Source organism: Varanus komodoensis, unplaced genomic scaffold (genome assembly GCF_004798865.1).
Source record: "Varanus komodoensis strain SLA01 unplaced genomic scaffold, ASM479886v1 scaffold3, whole genome shotgun sequence".
Lineage (NCBI taxonomy): Eukaryota > Metazoa > Chordata > Lepidosauria > Squamata > Varanidae > Varanus > Varanus komodoensis.
In genome coordinates, this window is record NW_025335761.1 from 3,873,564 (window position 1) to 3,888,693 (window position 15,130).

Consider the following 15,130-nt stretch of genomic DNA (forward strand, 5'->3'; position numbering starts at 1 on the left):
AGGTCTTCGCCTGGCGCTGAAAAACAAATAACGACGGTGCCAGGCAGACCTCTCTGGGGAGCACATTCCATAACTTAGGCGCCACCGCAGAGAAAGCCCTCCTCCGAGTAACCACCCTCCTAATTTCTTTCACGGAGGGTTCCCGGAGAAGGGCCTCTCCTGCAGATCTCAAGGGGCGGGCGGGCGTATATGGATGTAAGCCCTCCTTATAACAATATACATATAAGCACAGTTGAATTTTAATTTGAAATTTAAAAAAAATCAGAATCTTATTAATAAGTAAAAAAGAACACCTGTAAGATAGCCTTACACCTATGAAAAAGAAGGCTATACCTGGTATAAACTTTAATAATAAGTTTGTCCTTTTTGGCCATGGTAAAATTATTCCAAGTATGCCTAAAAGCAGATTTTTAGTTTCCTTTAAAGCTATTTAAATATAGCCAATGGAGGTTGGTAATAACTTGACAATTAGTATATCAATTCACACTTAAGTTTGCATGTTAAATTTAAATTTCTATACATGCTTGGAAAGAAAAGAAAAGATCTACAACTCTTAGCCTGTCTCAGCCCTCATGGGAGCTGTAGGCTTTTTTCTGTCTAAGCATGCATAGGACTGGACCCGGTGTGTCCAGTACAAGACAGATGCAAGCTAAGTGAATGTTAACTGAAAGGCATTACAATGCTAACTTCCCCTTCAGATAAGGAAAGGAAATTAGAAGAGAATGATCCATTCAAGGCTAGTGGTATGTTTTAAACAAATGTTAAACTCAGTATTTAAAGGAGCCGGATGAATATCTGTTCCAATTCAAGAATCCGGAAGAGAAAAAGGATGTGGTCAGAGAACAGAAGATGTAATTTTGGGTTGACAGAGTAGAAGAGAGCAGAGGAGAAAATAGGTAGATGAACACAGAGATGGCGAAGTTTTACAAAGGGAGAACTGGAGAAGGAAGAAATTTGAAAATTGGTTGACAGTTAATTAGCTTTGAAAATTGAAGCATACTAAATTAACATATGGGTACACCTGTCATTCTGCCATGATACACTTCTGAGCTGTGAGGAATAAAGCAGATTGGGAGAAAGTTAGAGTGCAGGTGGAGGAAAACCCATGTCAAATCCAACCTAATACAAGTACGAGCTCATTACTGAGCCTACATTGTGGCTATGAAGGCAATGAAGAAGAAATTGTTCTCTGCTGCCAACTCATCCTCACTGTGTTGTCCAGCGGAGCTACTCTGGACTTATTGCAGTCTGGCCCCCAGTAGATTCTATTGAACCCTGCGTGGCTTGTTATGATGAATTTGCACAACACTTTGAGGGTACAATTACTCAAATCTGCCACAAATTGGACCCTATAGTTGAAGTTAGTCCTGTGAGGGAGCTGTCCAGTGTTCCAGTTTATCTGATCTTTTTGGAAGAATTTCAGTTATTGAGGCCTGAGGACATGAACAAGCTGCTTGGACAAGTTAGTTCCACCATCTGTACACATGGGCCTTTCCTTTCCTGGCTGATCACCAAAGCTGGTGAAGGGATGCAGCCCTGGGTCCAAGATGTCCAATGTCTTTTTGAGGGAAGGCCTGGTCCCCTCTCCTTCAAAGGAGGTGGTGATCAGACCTCTCTTGAAGAAGGTGAACCTGGACCCAGAAGATGTCACCAAGTACAGACAAGTGGGTAACATCCCTTTTTTGGACAACTCTATGCACTCTTGGAGGAAACTGTTTCATGTAGAACTGTTTCAGTCCAGTTTCAGGCCGGTTTTGAGATAAAACTTCCTTGGTTACCCTGTGGGATAACCTTTGCCAGGAGAGTGATAGGGGGAGAGCATCCCTGTTAGTTCTCTTGGACCTCTCAGTGGCTTTTGATACCATCAACCATGGTCTCCTTCTGGATAGACTTTGTTTCTACCTGGCTGGCTGATTCCAGATGGTGGTACTGGGAGATTGTGGCTCTGGTCCATGGCAGTTATGCCATGGAGTCCCACTGGGTTCCATTCTATCCCCCATGCTGTTTAATATCTAAATGAAACTGCTGGGAGAGGTCATCTGGAGGTTTGAGTTGAGGTGTCACCAACCCAGATGACACCCAGATCTATCTCTTGTTTTCATCTAATCCAGGTGAGGTGGTGACTGTTCTAAACCAGTGTCTGGATGGTGTGATGGACTGGTGTGTTGTATTAATTGGAGCTTAATCCAGATAAGACAGAAGTGTTACTGGTAGGTGGACCAATTGTCCATGTGAGTGATATCTGCCCTATGCTAGATAGGGCTGCACTCTTTCTAAGGGACAGGGTATGCAGCTTGGAAGTACTCCTTGGCCCAGAGCTATCTCTGGAATCCCAGGTCCTCTGATGAAGCTAGTCTACCAACCTTTTTGTTGTTGCAAGTCATTCTCATATTTATTTATTTGAGGTTTTTCTATGCTGCCTATATCACTAAAATATCTCAAGATGGTTTCCACAAATTAAAACATCAAAACCATTTTAAAAAATCCAAAACAGCCAGTACTTGAGTTAAAAATACGATGATTAAAATATATACCATCTAACAAATTGAAAAACTGGGTAAATAAAAAGGTTTGGGACTGGTGCCGGGAAAAAATAGAACTTTGGTACCAGACAAACCTTTCTGGAGAACATGTTCCACAGTCAAAGTGCTATACCTGAAAAGGCCCTTCTCCTATTAACAGCCCTCCTCGCCTCTTTCAAGGAGAACTTTCAAAGAAGGACTTCCACTCATGATCTTATGGCCCCGGCAGATGGTTTTTGCGGATACTGTGGAGGTAAAAGTGGTAGAGGTCCGCCTGGCGCCATCATTATTTGTTTTTGGGCGCCAGGCTAAGACCTTTTTATTTAAAACTTATTTCAATTGCTAAATTATTGTATTTATTAGGATTTTAAATTAGCCGAGAATGCACTGGGGGTTTTAAATGTTTTGTGTGTGTGTGTGCGCGTGTATTTTTGTGAGCCGCCCTGAGGCTTTGTTGCGATGGGGGCGGCATAGAAATGTTTTAAATAAATAAATAAATAAATAAAATGACATTACTGACCACTCAAAATGGTAGACCGATTCAAAAAGGTAACTACTATATTCTTAATTGTTTTTCTTCCATTTTAGTTGTGTGCATGATTAAACCTATTGTTTTATTGTTATTGGAGTGTATCCAGAATCTGTTCTCAGCCATTCTTAGAGCTCATGATGGGTCATTGGGAATGAAGAAGCCCCCTTCATAGAGGTGAGGTGGGAGACTCTTAGTCAGGAAGGCCCACCACTTACAAATAAGAATAAATAGCTTTTGGAGGATCTGAACTATTGCATAGGTTCCATATGAGACTCATAAACTGTTTTGTGGCCATTTTAATTAGAAAAGTAGCATGGATGAAGGGTAGATATGTCAGGCTCTCCTGCAGCAGGAGAAGAGCTTGGAGGATCTACTCACAGATAGCTCATATCATGTCTATTGCACTAATCCTAAGCACATGCGGAAAATACCTTGGCCCTGAACTAGCCTCCATTTGATTTTGAAAATGAACACCACTTTCCTTCAAACCTACTTGATTGCTGTTCTAATAGTAATCGAAGGAGTCCTGTAATTCTGACTAATATTGCCTGGCTCAACAGCCGTCAATCTGGGGATAAGTTCAGTCCTTATGCAGATTTGACTGTGACAGGAAATGCTTCTCCATTTTGCACTACAGGTGCAACATCTGAAGCATATAATGGCACAGTTTTTCAAAGATGTGTGTCCCAAAGCATGCAGGATTCCCCATGGATTTTATGTACAAATTTCCACTTTGTAGTTTAGCCTAGTTTAGTTTAGCCTAGAATCACAAGAGAAATGACAAAAGAAGCACTTTCTCTTCTCTGCCCATTTCAGTGGAATTTGTGAGAGTTCTTAGCAGATAATACTGCAAAACTAAAAAGAGATGTAAATTGTTTCATGATGTCGGGTATAGAAGTGACTGTATCAGGAGAAGAGAATGCACAGAGCCACAGGGATGTAGCAAGGGGAAAAATGATATTAAAAGTCCTGTCTAAAATGTCATAGTTCTAGGCATTTGGTTAGACTATAGGAATGCCTTTTGGTCTGCAGACTGCCGTTCCTACCTCCTCCTCAGAGATGAGAAGCTGCACACTTTTGGCTCAGCTGCCTTCGTGAGACTTCTGACTTCATTGTAATGAATACATTTCAAGCCTTCGCAACATGAGGCTCATAACTGTTTACTCATAATTAGCTGCCTTCTTCCCTCCCCTTTTTGCCTAGTCACTTTGTTCAGAATGGGTGTGACTTCTGATTTAGTTCCACTCCCTGTTATGTCACTACTTCAGTTACTTTGAATTGAAATAAAAACTGCAGCAAACTTCAGACGCTGGCTTTCAGTGCAGACTGAACCAGACCTGGGACCTTTTTTTCTCCTTTTTTCCCCTGCCCCTCCTTTGTGTAGGCTGGGAGAGGAACTCCTTGCCTTTTGAACATTAACTCGAGGAGGAAACAATGGCTAAGTTCTGGCTGTGTGCAGCTCTTGGATTTTACTTGTTGCAGCTTTGTTCAGCCCAGATAGGTAAGTGACTTATGAATGAAATCTCTGATACAATCTGATTAGTTGAATATGTTTCAGATAACAAAACCTCCCCAGGCTTGCTAATACCCTGGATTACTAGAATAATCCATTTCATTGAAATTTTACTATTTGCTTCTCTGTTGGCAGTGACATTGGACTGTAACCTGTGATTTTTTAACAGCCCGCTCTCTCTGTGTATGTACATGCTGAGAAGTATCTTGATTCTGTTCTGTGCTTTTCTAGCCTATAGAAGCTAGAGAGACTGACAAAGTTAGCAGTATAGACGAGAGCATGACAATGCTTCAGCAGATATTCAGCAGTGAAAACTACAGCTATGCATTTCTTTGTGTTCTTGTCGTTATATGAGGCAGACTGCTCAGGGGAAAAAACCCTTCGTACTTATAATAGCTGCATTCTTGCTGTTCCCATCTGCTGAGGGAAAAGCACTCACAAACAGAAGAGATGCAAGGCGAGACATAGCTACATCTCTTCTTCATAGTGGGGACAAAAAGTTAAGATTTAAAGGACAGAAGTGAATAGTGCTGTCTGGCTTTAAATGCTTTTTTGGAGCAGACTAGTGAAATTTTGAAGGAAACTTTAAGCCAGACTGGCCTTAATGGGCAACTCTCCCCCCCCCCCCCGCACCCCGCTAGAAGCTTTCTGAGTTCCGTCTGTGAATAATGAAATACACTGTTTGGAAATGAAAGTGGTTCACATGTTTAAGAAAATAACATGCATACAATGACAAAATGCTCTTCCATTTGGATGTGATACAGAACCAGAAGTACTTGTCAAAATAAATTTAACAGAGACTTATTGTTGCTAAACTGGCTTGAGCGCCTTTGAGGGGAATCTATTATCCTTTCAGCCTTATTTTAATTCCTCCTAGGAGGCTAACAAAACACTGTTTCATAGAAATTGCCTCCCCAGTACTTTTACATTAATTTGAACATGAAGAAATAAACTGGATAATGCTTACAGTTCTACAGATTTGGAAATGGGTGTGTCAGAGTGCACAGCTCCAAACACGTTTTGGAATCACCAGAAAAGATCCAGCATTGCACTCGGAAATACTGGAAGTGATTGTTGTCTGTTTAGCCGGGCTCCAGATACCTGGGTGTGCATTTTCCAGACAGAAGGAGCTATTCCCACACTGCATGCGAAACTAGCTAATTCTTTGGAATAGAAGTTACACAGCACTTACACTAGAATTCTTACCAGCCTTTATTTCATTAGCCCTTGTTCACATAGCAACTCCTTTTATGAATATGAAAATCTATAAATAAAAGCAGCCTGCAATCAGTCTGGCATAACATTTTTCTTGCAAGACTGATGGAAGTATACAATCCCCCTGCATAATGTAGTCTTCAGTGTGGTTAGGAAAAAATGTCAAGCGTCACGTATGTCTCAGAGGAAACTTTTTTTAAAGGCTTAACAAGGTATTAGATTATGGCTACAGTATATTTCAGCTGGTATGCAGTACATTCCAGGCAAGCTTTGTAGTCACAATTAGCTTTCCAACTGCAAATTATTCCCCACCCTCCTTCCCTGAGACAGACAATAGTTTTTCAGAGAATTGCAACTTTGAATAAAGGGTCTCTGTATGTCCTGGGCCCAGGTATCCTACTTCCACCTCTGATAAACAGTGTTGTACGCTTTTGTACTGTTTCAAAACTCTGCAAGGGCTATCTGATTGGAAGCAATAGTTAGATACGAGAAGCACATGTGTAGAAAATCCATGGTTTGCCAAGTCCATCTCATACCACTTGTAGCTTTCAAGAAAAAGTATGTCTTTACCCTAACTGCTTCTAAACATGTCTGTGTTTCTACAAAGAATACATTGTATTATTAATTAAATATAGTATAATACAATTTCATATTCTTTAGCATGTCTATTGATTTTATGATACCTGCTGTAGTGGAATATAGAATTCTAGGGCAGGTAATGTTTGATATGGGCTGGTGAGACTTGAGTAAGAAAGTCATGAGGCTTACTACATAGACTTTGGCATGTCATTTTCTCTCAGTTTAACCTATACCTTATTGGGATCTTGTGGGTAAACTCTATGTAGCTCTGTGGGAAATGAAGTTGGGAAGTTGCCTTATACAACCTGATCATTGGACCACCTAGTTTGGTATTGTCTGTACTGATGAGCAGTGGCTATCCAAGGTTTTAGACAGAAGACTTCTTTAGCCCTCACTACAAATGCCATGGATTGCACAGCTATTTCTTGCAATACAAGAGAACAACCATGTGATGTAGGATAGTATTGTCCCCTTTTGCCATAGCTAAGATACAAGATTGCAAAAAGCAAGCCAAGAAGAAATAGCCAGGTATTGTTTTGAACTCAGATCTTCTAATTACCCAGAGTGCCAAAGTCTACTAGTCCATAATGTATCTTAGTTAAATGGTAAGTTCAGGTCTGGTCCAGCTTGTATGCTCAACAGTAGAACGTGCTTAATCTAGATAGTCTCTGATAGCCAGTTTTATGTTGTGTAAGAGTTGCTGGCGGGTGGCTGCTCCAGCGCCACTCCTGGAAATGCCTGAAGGAGCCAGATTACATGGCAGAGCTGGTGAATTCACTGCTTCACCCCACTGTTGCACTGTTATGTGGCAACCATGTGGTGGGCCCTGCACGCTGGATTTCCTTCCATCAAACATTATTGGAGGGAGGCAGCATGGAAACAAACATGGCACCTCTCACAGTGTACTAGATTTGGCCTCTGCAATAACTTGGTACATTGACCTGTAGAAAGGAATATGCTAATTTAGTTGGATTCCTCTGAATATTCTAGAGCTTGTGAAAATGAGACTTGGAATGCTGAGAAACAGCAAAGGGCAGAGAAATGGGTTTACCTAAGAGAAGTAAACTTGAATATGGGGAGGATAGGATGCCTTCAGAAACATTCATTATAGGACAAACCAGGGTTCTGTCTGCTGTTTTAAATAGGATTATTTTATTTTATTTTATTTTATTTTGGTCTGTTGTACAACAAGGCTTTCAGGCAGTATGTCATACAGAATGTCCTTTTTTCAGACCGTAAGTAAAACCTTCATTTTTGCTTGCTGTTGTTTTTGCAGTATCCTTAATGGTCTAAAGTAGTGAGTTTTTAAGCAATATGTTTGATCTGGAACGTAACAAAATCCCACATCAACAGTATACATTTCCTTTTGGATTCTGACATGTCAATTTTTGCACCCAATTCAATGGTTTGGTTTTAAAATGCCTCATGCCTTGGAAGCATGAAGGATTTCCTGTCTTCAGATGTTCTTACCTGGACCATAAGACTTTTGAGGCCTTTCTTGAGAGTTGCACACTAGAGGAGGTTCTGCGGGGGGCAACTAGGGAAAACTCAGTGGTGGCACCCCAGCTGTGAAATCCCATGTGCAGAGGGGCTCACCTGCCACCTACCTTGATAATGTTCTGGAGCCAGGTGAAGCCCTTCTTTTCATGGACCTTTCCTCTGCTCCAGGGCTAGTTGGTTTTTTTCTTTGTTACTTTTTTTGGTCTTTTTTGTTCATGTTATTGTTGACCCGTTTTATTGTGTGCATTGTTATTTTGCTTTCATTCCTGTTGTCAGCCACTCTGAGATTATGGTTGTGAAGTAGCACATGAATATGATAAATAAATATCATATGGAAGTTGGTTAAAGGAGGGCAGAGGGAGGGCATTCTGTGAATAGTCACTCCTTTCCAGAAAAATTGGTGGAGTTATCACTTGGGCCAGCTTCTATTTTTGGTTCAGCTAATGGAGATCAGCTTAATTAATCTCTTCCAGTGTACAATCCTATCAATCTGTGGGTGGAGATGAGTGGAAATCTGTTATTTATGATGATGATAAATCCTGATGCTCCAAAGCATTGTAGTCAGATATCCACAGGAAACAGGCTCAAAATCCCTGTTCAAGAGAAATCATCTAGGCAATATGAATGACAGTACCGTAAGCATTCGGTCCAAGAAAAAACTCTGAGGTCATTCCAGCTGCAAAGGTGGTTTTTGGGGCTATCTTCAGATAGCGAGTGGAGGTTGACAAACACTTCTGAAGAACACAGGGTGGCAAGCAGGAAGTACAGCTGATGACGAGTGAGTTAAAGAAGAACCGAAGATCTGATATTTATGGGGAGTAGTTAAATATATACGCCAAGTAATTACAAATGGAAAGGAACAAGAGTTGGGCAACGGCGGTGAAAAATATTGCAATGGTAGGTAACTTATTGCAGTGGGAACATTGTAAGAAGACAGGGTAGTTTTAAAGGAACGGCATAGGATGTGTGTACACTGATAATGTGGTTAGCAAGAGCATAAGACAGAACATTAACTCTGGGAGCTAGGAGGAAAAACATACAAACTTGAGAGTCTTTTGAGAAACATATGTGGAGTGTTTAATGGTCTATTTATTTATTTATTTATTTATTTAAAACATTTCTATGCCGCCCCATCACAACAAAGCCTCGGGGCGGCTCACAACACATAAATACTAAAATTATACAATAAATAATACAATAAATAACACTCCCCCCAGTGCATTCTCGGCTAAAAAAAAAAAAAACCTAGTTAATAAATAATTAACAGTTAAAATAAGTTTTAAATAAAAAGGTCTTAGCCTGGCACTGAAAAACAAATAATGACGGCGCCAGGCAGACCTGTCTGGGGAGTGCATTCCATAGATGGGGCGCCACCGCAGAGAAAGCCCTCCTCCGGGTGCTCACCCTCCTAATCTCATTCACAGAGGGTTCCCGGAAGAGGGCATCTGCTGCTGACATCAAGGGGCAGGAGGTCATATATGGGTGCAAGCGTTCCTTTAGATAACCTAGTCTAGTCACCATCAGGGCCAAATGCAATTCAGGCCAACCTATTTATTTCTGAAAGAGCTCTGTGCTACCAGTAACCCAGGATAGCTATCAAATGGCTAGAGAGCCATTAGTCACAAGAAAGGTTCCAGTCATGTCCTGAAGCTAATATGATGCATAAACCAGCACTTGGACATGACAATAGTGTCTGGTTGGGGAATGGAAAATTAGTGTTGATTTGTCACTAAAATGTGGTTGCGATGCTGATTTTGGGCAGTGGAGTGCTGATTTCTCCATTGTCCAAGCAAGTGCGGGTTTCTGGTGCACACATGTAGGCTAATTTTAGTACAACATCATTCCTGCTAATGCCTGGGGACACTTGAATCCTCCCTGTAATGGGCTACTGCAAAGATTGTTGTTGCTTTTGAAGGTGGGTGCCATTTGCTGACTGTTTAAGCAGAAAGGTAAAATGAAGAAATAGAATAGATTCCATAATTATCCTTCCCAAAGCACTGAAAATATGTTTACTTGTAGATTCCTAGCTTGTGTTGCATTACTGTTTCCTTTTCATTTCTGGATCACCATGATGTCAAGAAGCGGCAATATTGGTAATTAAAAGGCCTACACCTCTATCTATCTATCTATTGTATCTATCAAGACAGAATGTGAAATATTTCAGATATTTTCCCCATTAAGATCCACCTCATGTTTTAATGAGAACACGGTTACTATTCAGCAAAGAGAGCAAAACAATGAAATAAAGTGCTTTATTTGAAAATCAATCATTGTCAGGGTTGACCTTCTGTGTGTGGTTTTTAAAATAAGAAATCTCAAAAAAGTTGGCAAACAGGAAAGAAATAATATGAAGCATTGTTCCAAAGGAGAAGAAGACTTGGAAATATTTATAATTTTACTTTTATTAAGGCCTTTTTTATTTCCTTTGTGTTCGACCTTTTTTTGATTAATTTCTATCATCTGCACCCAGAATGCAAACATTTTCAAAGCTGTAGCCTGTGCAGAACATCTATGTACAGGATTTTACCAGGATTTTTATGACTTCACTAATAGTGCATAGACATAATTGAAATGAAATATTGTTCTTCTTGGAGGTATCATTTAATCAGAAGGGCAATTATGGAATGTCTATGTTCCACCATCTTTCTACCATCTTTCGTCTACTTGCTTAGACAAAATGCAGAGTTTGTGGTAGTTTAAGTATGACAAAACCATTTCTGATATTTTGAAAGTTCAACAACAGTGTTATCCTAGCTCCTTCCCAAAAACATGATGTGCAGGATTGAAATAAAAACAGAGACATAACAAGGTTTTTTTCTGATCTATAAATACAAAAGACACCAGTTCTTCTGACTATTCATCCACCAAAATAGATGCTTGTGGCATTAACACACAAATCAATAAAGTAACCCTTGGCTTTGGTGAAATGCAGAGCAACAGTTGAAGCAGACAGATCTGGTCATTTTGGATAGTGCAAAAAAAGCTTGACCGCGGCATGATAAGGCAGGTGTCTGGTTTGGACAAAAGCATTTTTTCCTTATTGAGCTGTTTAGTTTACAATAAGTATCATGAGGTACAGTGTCCAGTGTTCAAGTAAGTAGTCCTTCAGCAGTCCACATGGTTTACATGGCCCAGTGAGGAAACAGTGCAGAATATCTAATCTATATGGTTGGCCTTCTGTGGGACAACCCAAGATAAAATGTGATTTAATCCTTTATGATATATTTTATAGCAACTTTGAGGCATTCAGAGGCTAATTTAATCCCTCAACCTATTACAAACTGTACTCCCCCACCCCATGAGGGGGCACACTCTGCAAAAGTTGGGAAAGCAGCACATGATTTGTGTTTGGCAAGACTGGGGCAACACTGGGGTCATGGAAAAGGGAAAGGGCCTTCTGGGGAACTCTGAGGGCTGCATTAGGATCCTCACTGGACATAAGGTTCCGCTTCCTGTCTTAGGCCAAAGGTGGGCAGCTTGACACTTTCCAGATGTTTTGGGGTACAACTTCCATTTTCCTTCACCACTTGCCAGGACTGATGGAAGGTATAAACCAAGATATCTGTAGAGCCACAATTTGCCTCCACCTAATTGTAGTTTGACCTTCAGATAACCCAGTCATAAACCACTTAGGAATTTAAAGGCAGAACAGCACCTCACCTCGAGCCTGGGCACAAGGTGGAAACCAGTGCAAGTGATGAAGGATTGGTGCTGAGTGATCCCGCTAGTTCCCAGAAGCCTCCTGGCAGATGCATTCTGTACCAGGTGGAGTTTTCTAAGTGATCTTTAAAGGCATCCCTGTGGTAGAAAATGCAGTCAGTGAAGGAATAATGGAGGCTAGCTTTGCTTAATTTGGATAGAGTCACAGCTGGCGCACCAGCCTAAGAGGTAAAAGGCACTGCTGATTACAGATGCTTCCTCCACCTTAAAGATAGCACTGAGTTGACAGTAAGCACACCAGAACTGTATGCTTAATTCTTCAAGGCCTGTGCAATTTTAGCCAGAACAGCTTGCAAACATCCAACTAGATGGACAGTTTTTTTCAAAACCTCAGCACCTCTGTTTTTAAAGTGTATTTGTCCTCATCAAAATGACTGAAAGACTTACAGCTGGGTCACTGCAAGCTGGTGGATCTTCAGAACAGATATTGATGATCGTTTCCCTCACGTTGCGTCTCCCCCCCTCCCCTCTTTGCAGTCATCACACTGTGGGATTCTAAGAGCTCCATGCATAAAAATTTGTGTTCTTAGGTTGCCTCCAGAAGCCAAGGTGCAGTGGACTGCATAGCACTGGGTCTTAGGAATGCAGATTGTATGAAACATGGAATCTTCAGCCTTGAATTACTTCAGATATTACACACACAACCAAGAAGTCGCAAACATGTACGCATGTACGTTATGTCACAAAGCCTATTTTGTTTTCAAAGTAGAAGCCACAACTGATTGTCAAGTCTACACCTGATACATGCATGCAGTGAAACACTACTGCTGCCCCAGACTATGACCTGTGTGCAGGCTGTAGCATTTTTTCCAACACAGAAGCAGCCCCTAGTTGACAGCTTGCCCTTTCAGGTTACAAAAGAACTTTAATGATGTTGGTTCACCTGGTAGGATTTTGGTCAAAACCACGAGGCCTTTTGAGTGTGGTTGCACCACACTTTTCAGAGAAACTTTCACTGGCGTATAAAAGCAGTTGAGGCTGCAGGAAAAAATGCTAGTTGCAAGAAGGAGGCCACCATTTCTGGTGGCTTGTCTGTTCCCTAATCTCCTCAAGCCACAAACAAGACTCTCTTGTAATGTTGCATTTGCTGTAACATCAGTAGCAGCTGGCTGTGATTTCCCTGATTCTGCTTTTGATGACTCCACCAACAGCATGAAAGGGATGTTTGGATGAGAATTAAAGGGAGTAGAACAAGAGGATGAAAAGATCACAGAAAGGAAAGAGAGTGGGGAAGCGGGTGGCTCAAAGGGTTTTCTTTATCAAATGACATTTTTGTATTTTTAAATTCTGTTTAACTACAAGCTGTTTATGTAACTTTTTTTTTTCTAATGCAGCCTTCATGGGCATAGTCAGTGTTGACAATTATTGACAAAAGAACATTTCTTCAAAATACAGCAAAAGAAAATGTGGTTTTCTGGTGCTCTTTAAGTTCAAAGCACTTTGCAGAGCTTACATTATCCAATCTGCAGAGCAATGGAGTTCTTTGCAGGAAATTCTGCATTGATCCAAATTAAACCATTGCAAACTTATTTTGCGCAACATTTTAATATTTGTTTTCTAAAATTGAGAATTACAAATACTATTGACTATTACTGAGCCAATGAGAAGCTATTTGAGGAAATCCTGATTTTGGTAGGAAAATTAAAACCACATTTCATTTTTTCCCATGGAAAATAAGTTGGATTTTAAAAGTGCCAAACACTCGCTGGATCATGATTTAAATTAATGACTTTAATACTTCAAATGCATCCAATCTAAGTAAACACTGATTCAGTAGTACTCCTATGCATGTCAGCTTAGTTCAAGGTAAGTGTGCATGGGTTCTGGGATAAAAGTAGTAGCATCTATATAAATAAGCTTAACACATATTTGCCAACAGTATAGGTAGTTACTAAAAGAGAAACAGCAACAGCAAAACCTTTTAAGAACTGGAACTAGCAAGCAATATTTTGACATGCTAGTACACCAACCCTGTTTTGAGCTTGTAGAAAAGAATAATCATGCATGCAAAGATGGTGGTAAGCAAGTTAAGCCTTCACTACTGGGCATGGTGTCATTCCAGAGTATACTGAAATTGGCAGCTAATTTGGAGAAGTGTCTGAAAATGTAATGGCTCACTCTTGCATGCCCTGTACATGCAGAAATTCTCCAAGAAGGGAAATGGTTTAGAGTACACTGGCTCTCATGACATTTAGAGATGGAGTATGGTTTTGATTATGAGGACTTGCTGTGCCAGGTAGAGACAATGGAGAATGAGCATTTGGTGCTGGTTTTCCCTTTCAATCTGGTGTTTGTTTGTTTGTTTATTTGTTTGCTACTGGGTGGGTGCCCTTTCAGCAAAAGGGAGCAGCATGCCTGGGCAGACATGCTAAGTGTTGCAACTGCATCTCTCATGACTCATCTTCCTATGCTGCTGGGAAGTGCCTGGCTATCCTTTGTATATGGTGCACAGAAGGCTGCCATGATTCAGCAGGGAGATCTTTTGGAGGAGCTAACAGCCCCCAGGCCTGTTGATGAGGCTCCACTTCTCCAGACACAGACGTGCTTCCGGTTGGTTGAAGACGATTCAAGATGCTGTGTTCTGTAGAAAGCACTGCATCTTTATCACTCCTAGAGGAACGGTTATGAAAATAGTTACGGAATAGTTTGTCAAATGCATTTCAAGTGGGACCGCCTTCTACAAGAGCATGCATATATACTGCGATCTCCATCAAGGGTTTTCTGCAAAACTCCACTGCCACCTGGAATAAGGTGGGTCCTGGTTGCAAGAGGACTTTCTCAGCCATAGTGCCTCACTTTGAAATTCTTCCTTCCAGAGAGGTTCACCCAATGCCCACTTTGATAGCTCTTTGGTATAAGGCAAAGCTTCTCCATTTCTTTCCTAATTTACCCTGGCATTTCATCATATTGGATAGTTGTTGTTGCTGTTGTACATCAATAGTAATGTCATGGGGTCAGCCTGAAGATTACCACAGTAATGCGACAGTCGGGTTCTTCAGTGTAGCTCTGGAGATATGGATGACTTAGCTGATAGGATAGATGACAAAATATTCATCAGAAGTAGATACACTCTAACAATCCTCCTGCACTTCCTTGGGGGAAGTTGTCAGGATCCTCAGCAACAAACAAGCAACATTACTGTATTCATGCAAGAACAGTCACACCAAGAAGATCAGCGTAGAGAACCCGACAGTCTTGGCCAAAGAACTTGTGGTTCTCTTCCAGCATGCTGTTTTGTCACAAGCTAATCAGTTGTCCATGCCAGTGCTCGATCGTGGACACTCCTGTCTCGCATTTTTGAGGAATCAAACCAAAGGGCGATCTGATTCAGAATCAGACCCAATCAGACCCCAGATTGGGAGGGTAGTGGCCAGGGAGAGCGTGGTTGGGAGAGGCTCCCCATCAGATATTGTCCACCATGCAGTTGCAGCATCCTACTCATTCCACAGAAGATTGTCCAGATGCTGCTTTGAAGACCATACCGGCCCTTCTGGTTACCCAGTCTGTGTTGCTAATTGCTACAGGCCAAAACTAGGCTTGCTAAGAATT

General features: G+C 41.1%; 1 protein-coding gene across 1 annotated transcript in view; it reads left to right on the forward strand.

Annotated features, from left to right (window-relative positions):
• Nucleotides 1-4,318: 4,318 nt before the first annotated feature.
• The window catches only part of CD44 (CD44 molecule (Indian blood group)), an 86,829-nt gene continuing 76,017 nt past the window's right edge, over nt 4,319-15,130 (forward strand). Inside the window, exon 1 of the mRNA XM_044435671.1 lies at nt 4,319-4,555. Within this exon, the coding sequence (XP_044291606.1) occupies nt 4,489-4,555 (67 nt within the window). The 5' untranslated portion in view covers nt 4,319-4,488. The remainder of the gene's footprint in view (nt 4,556-15,130) is intronic.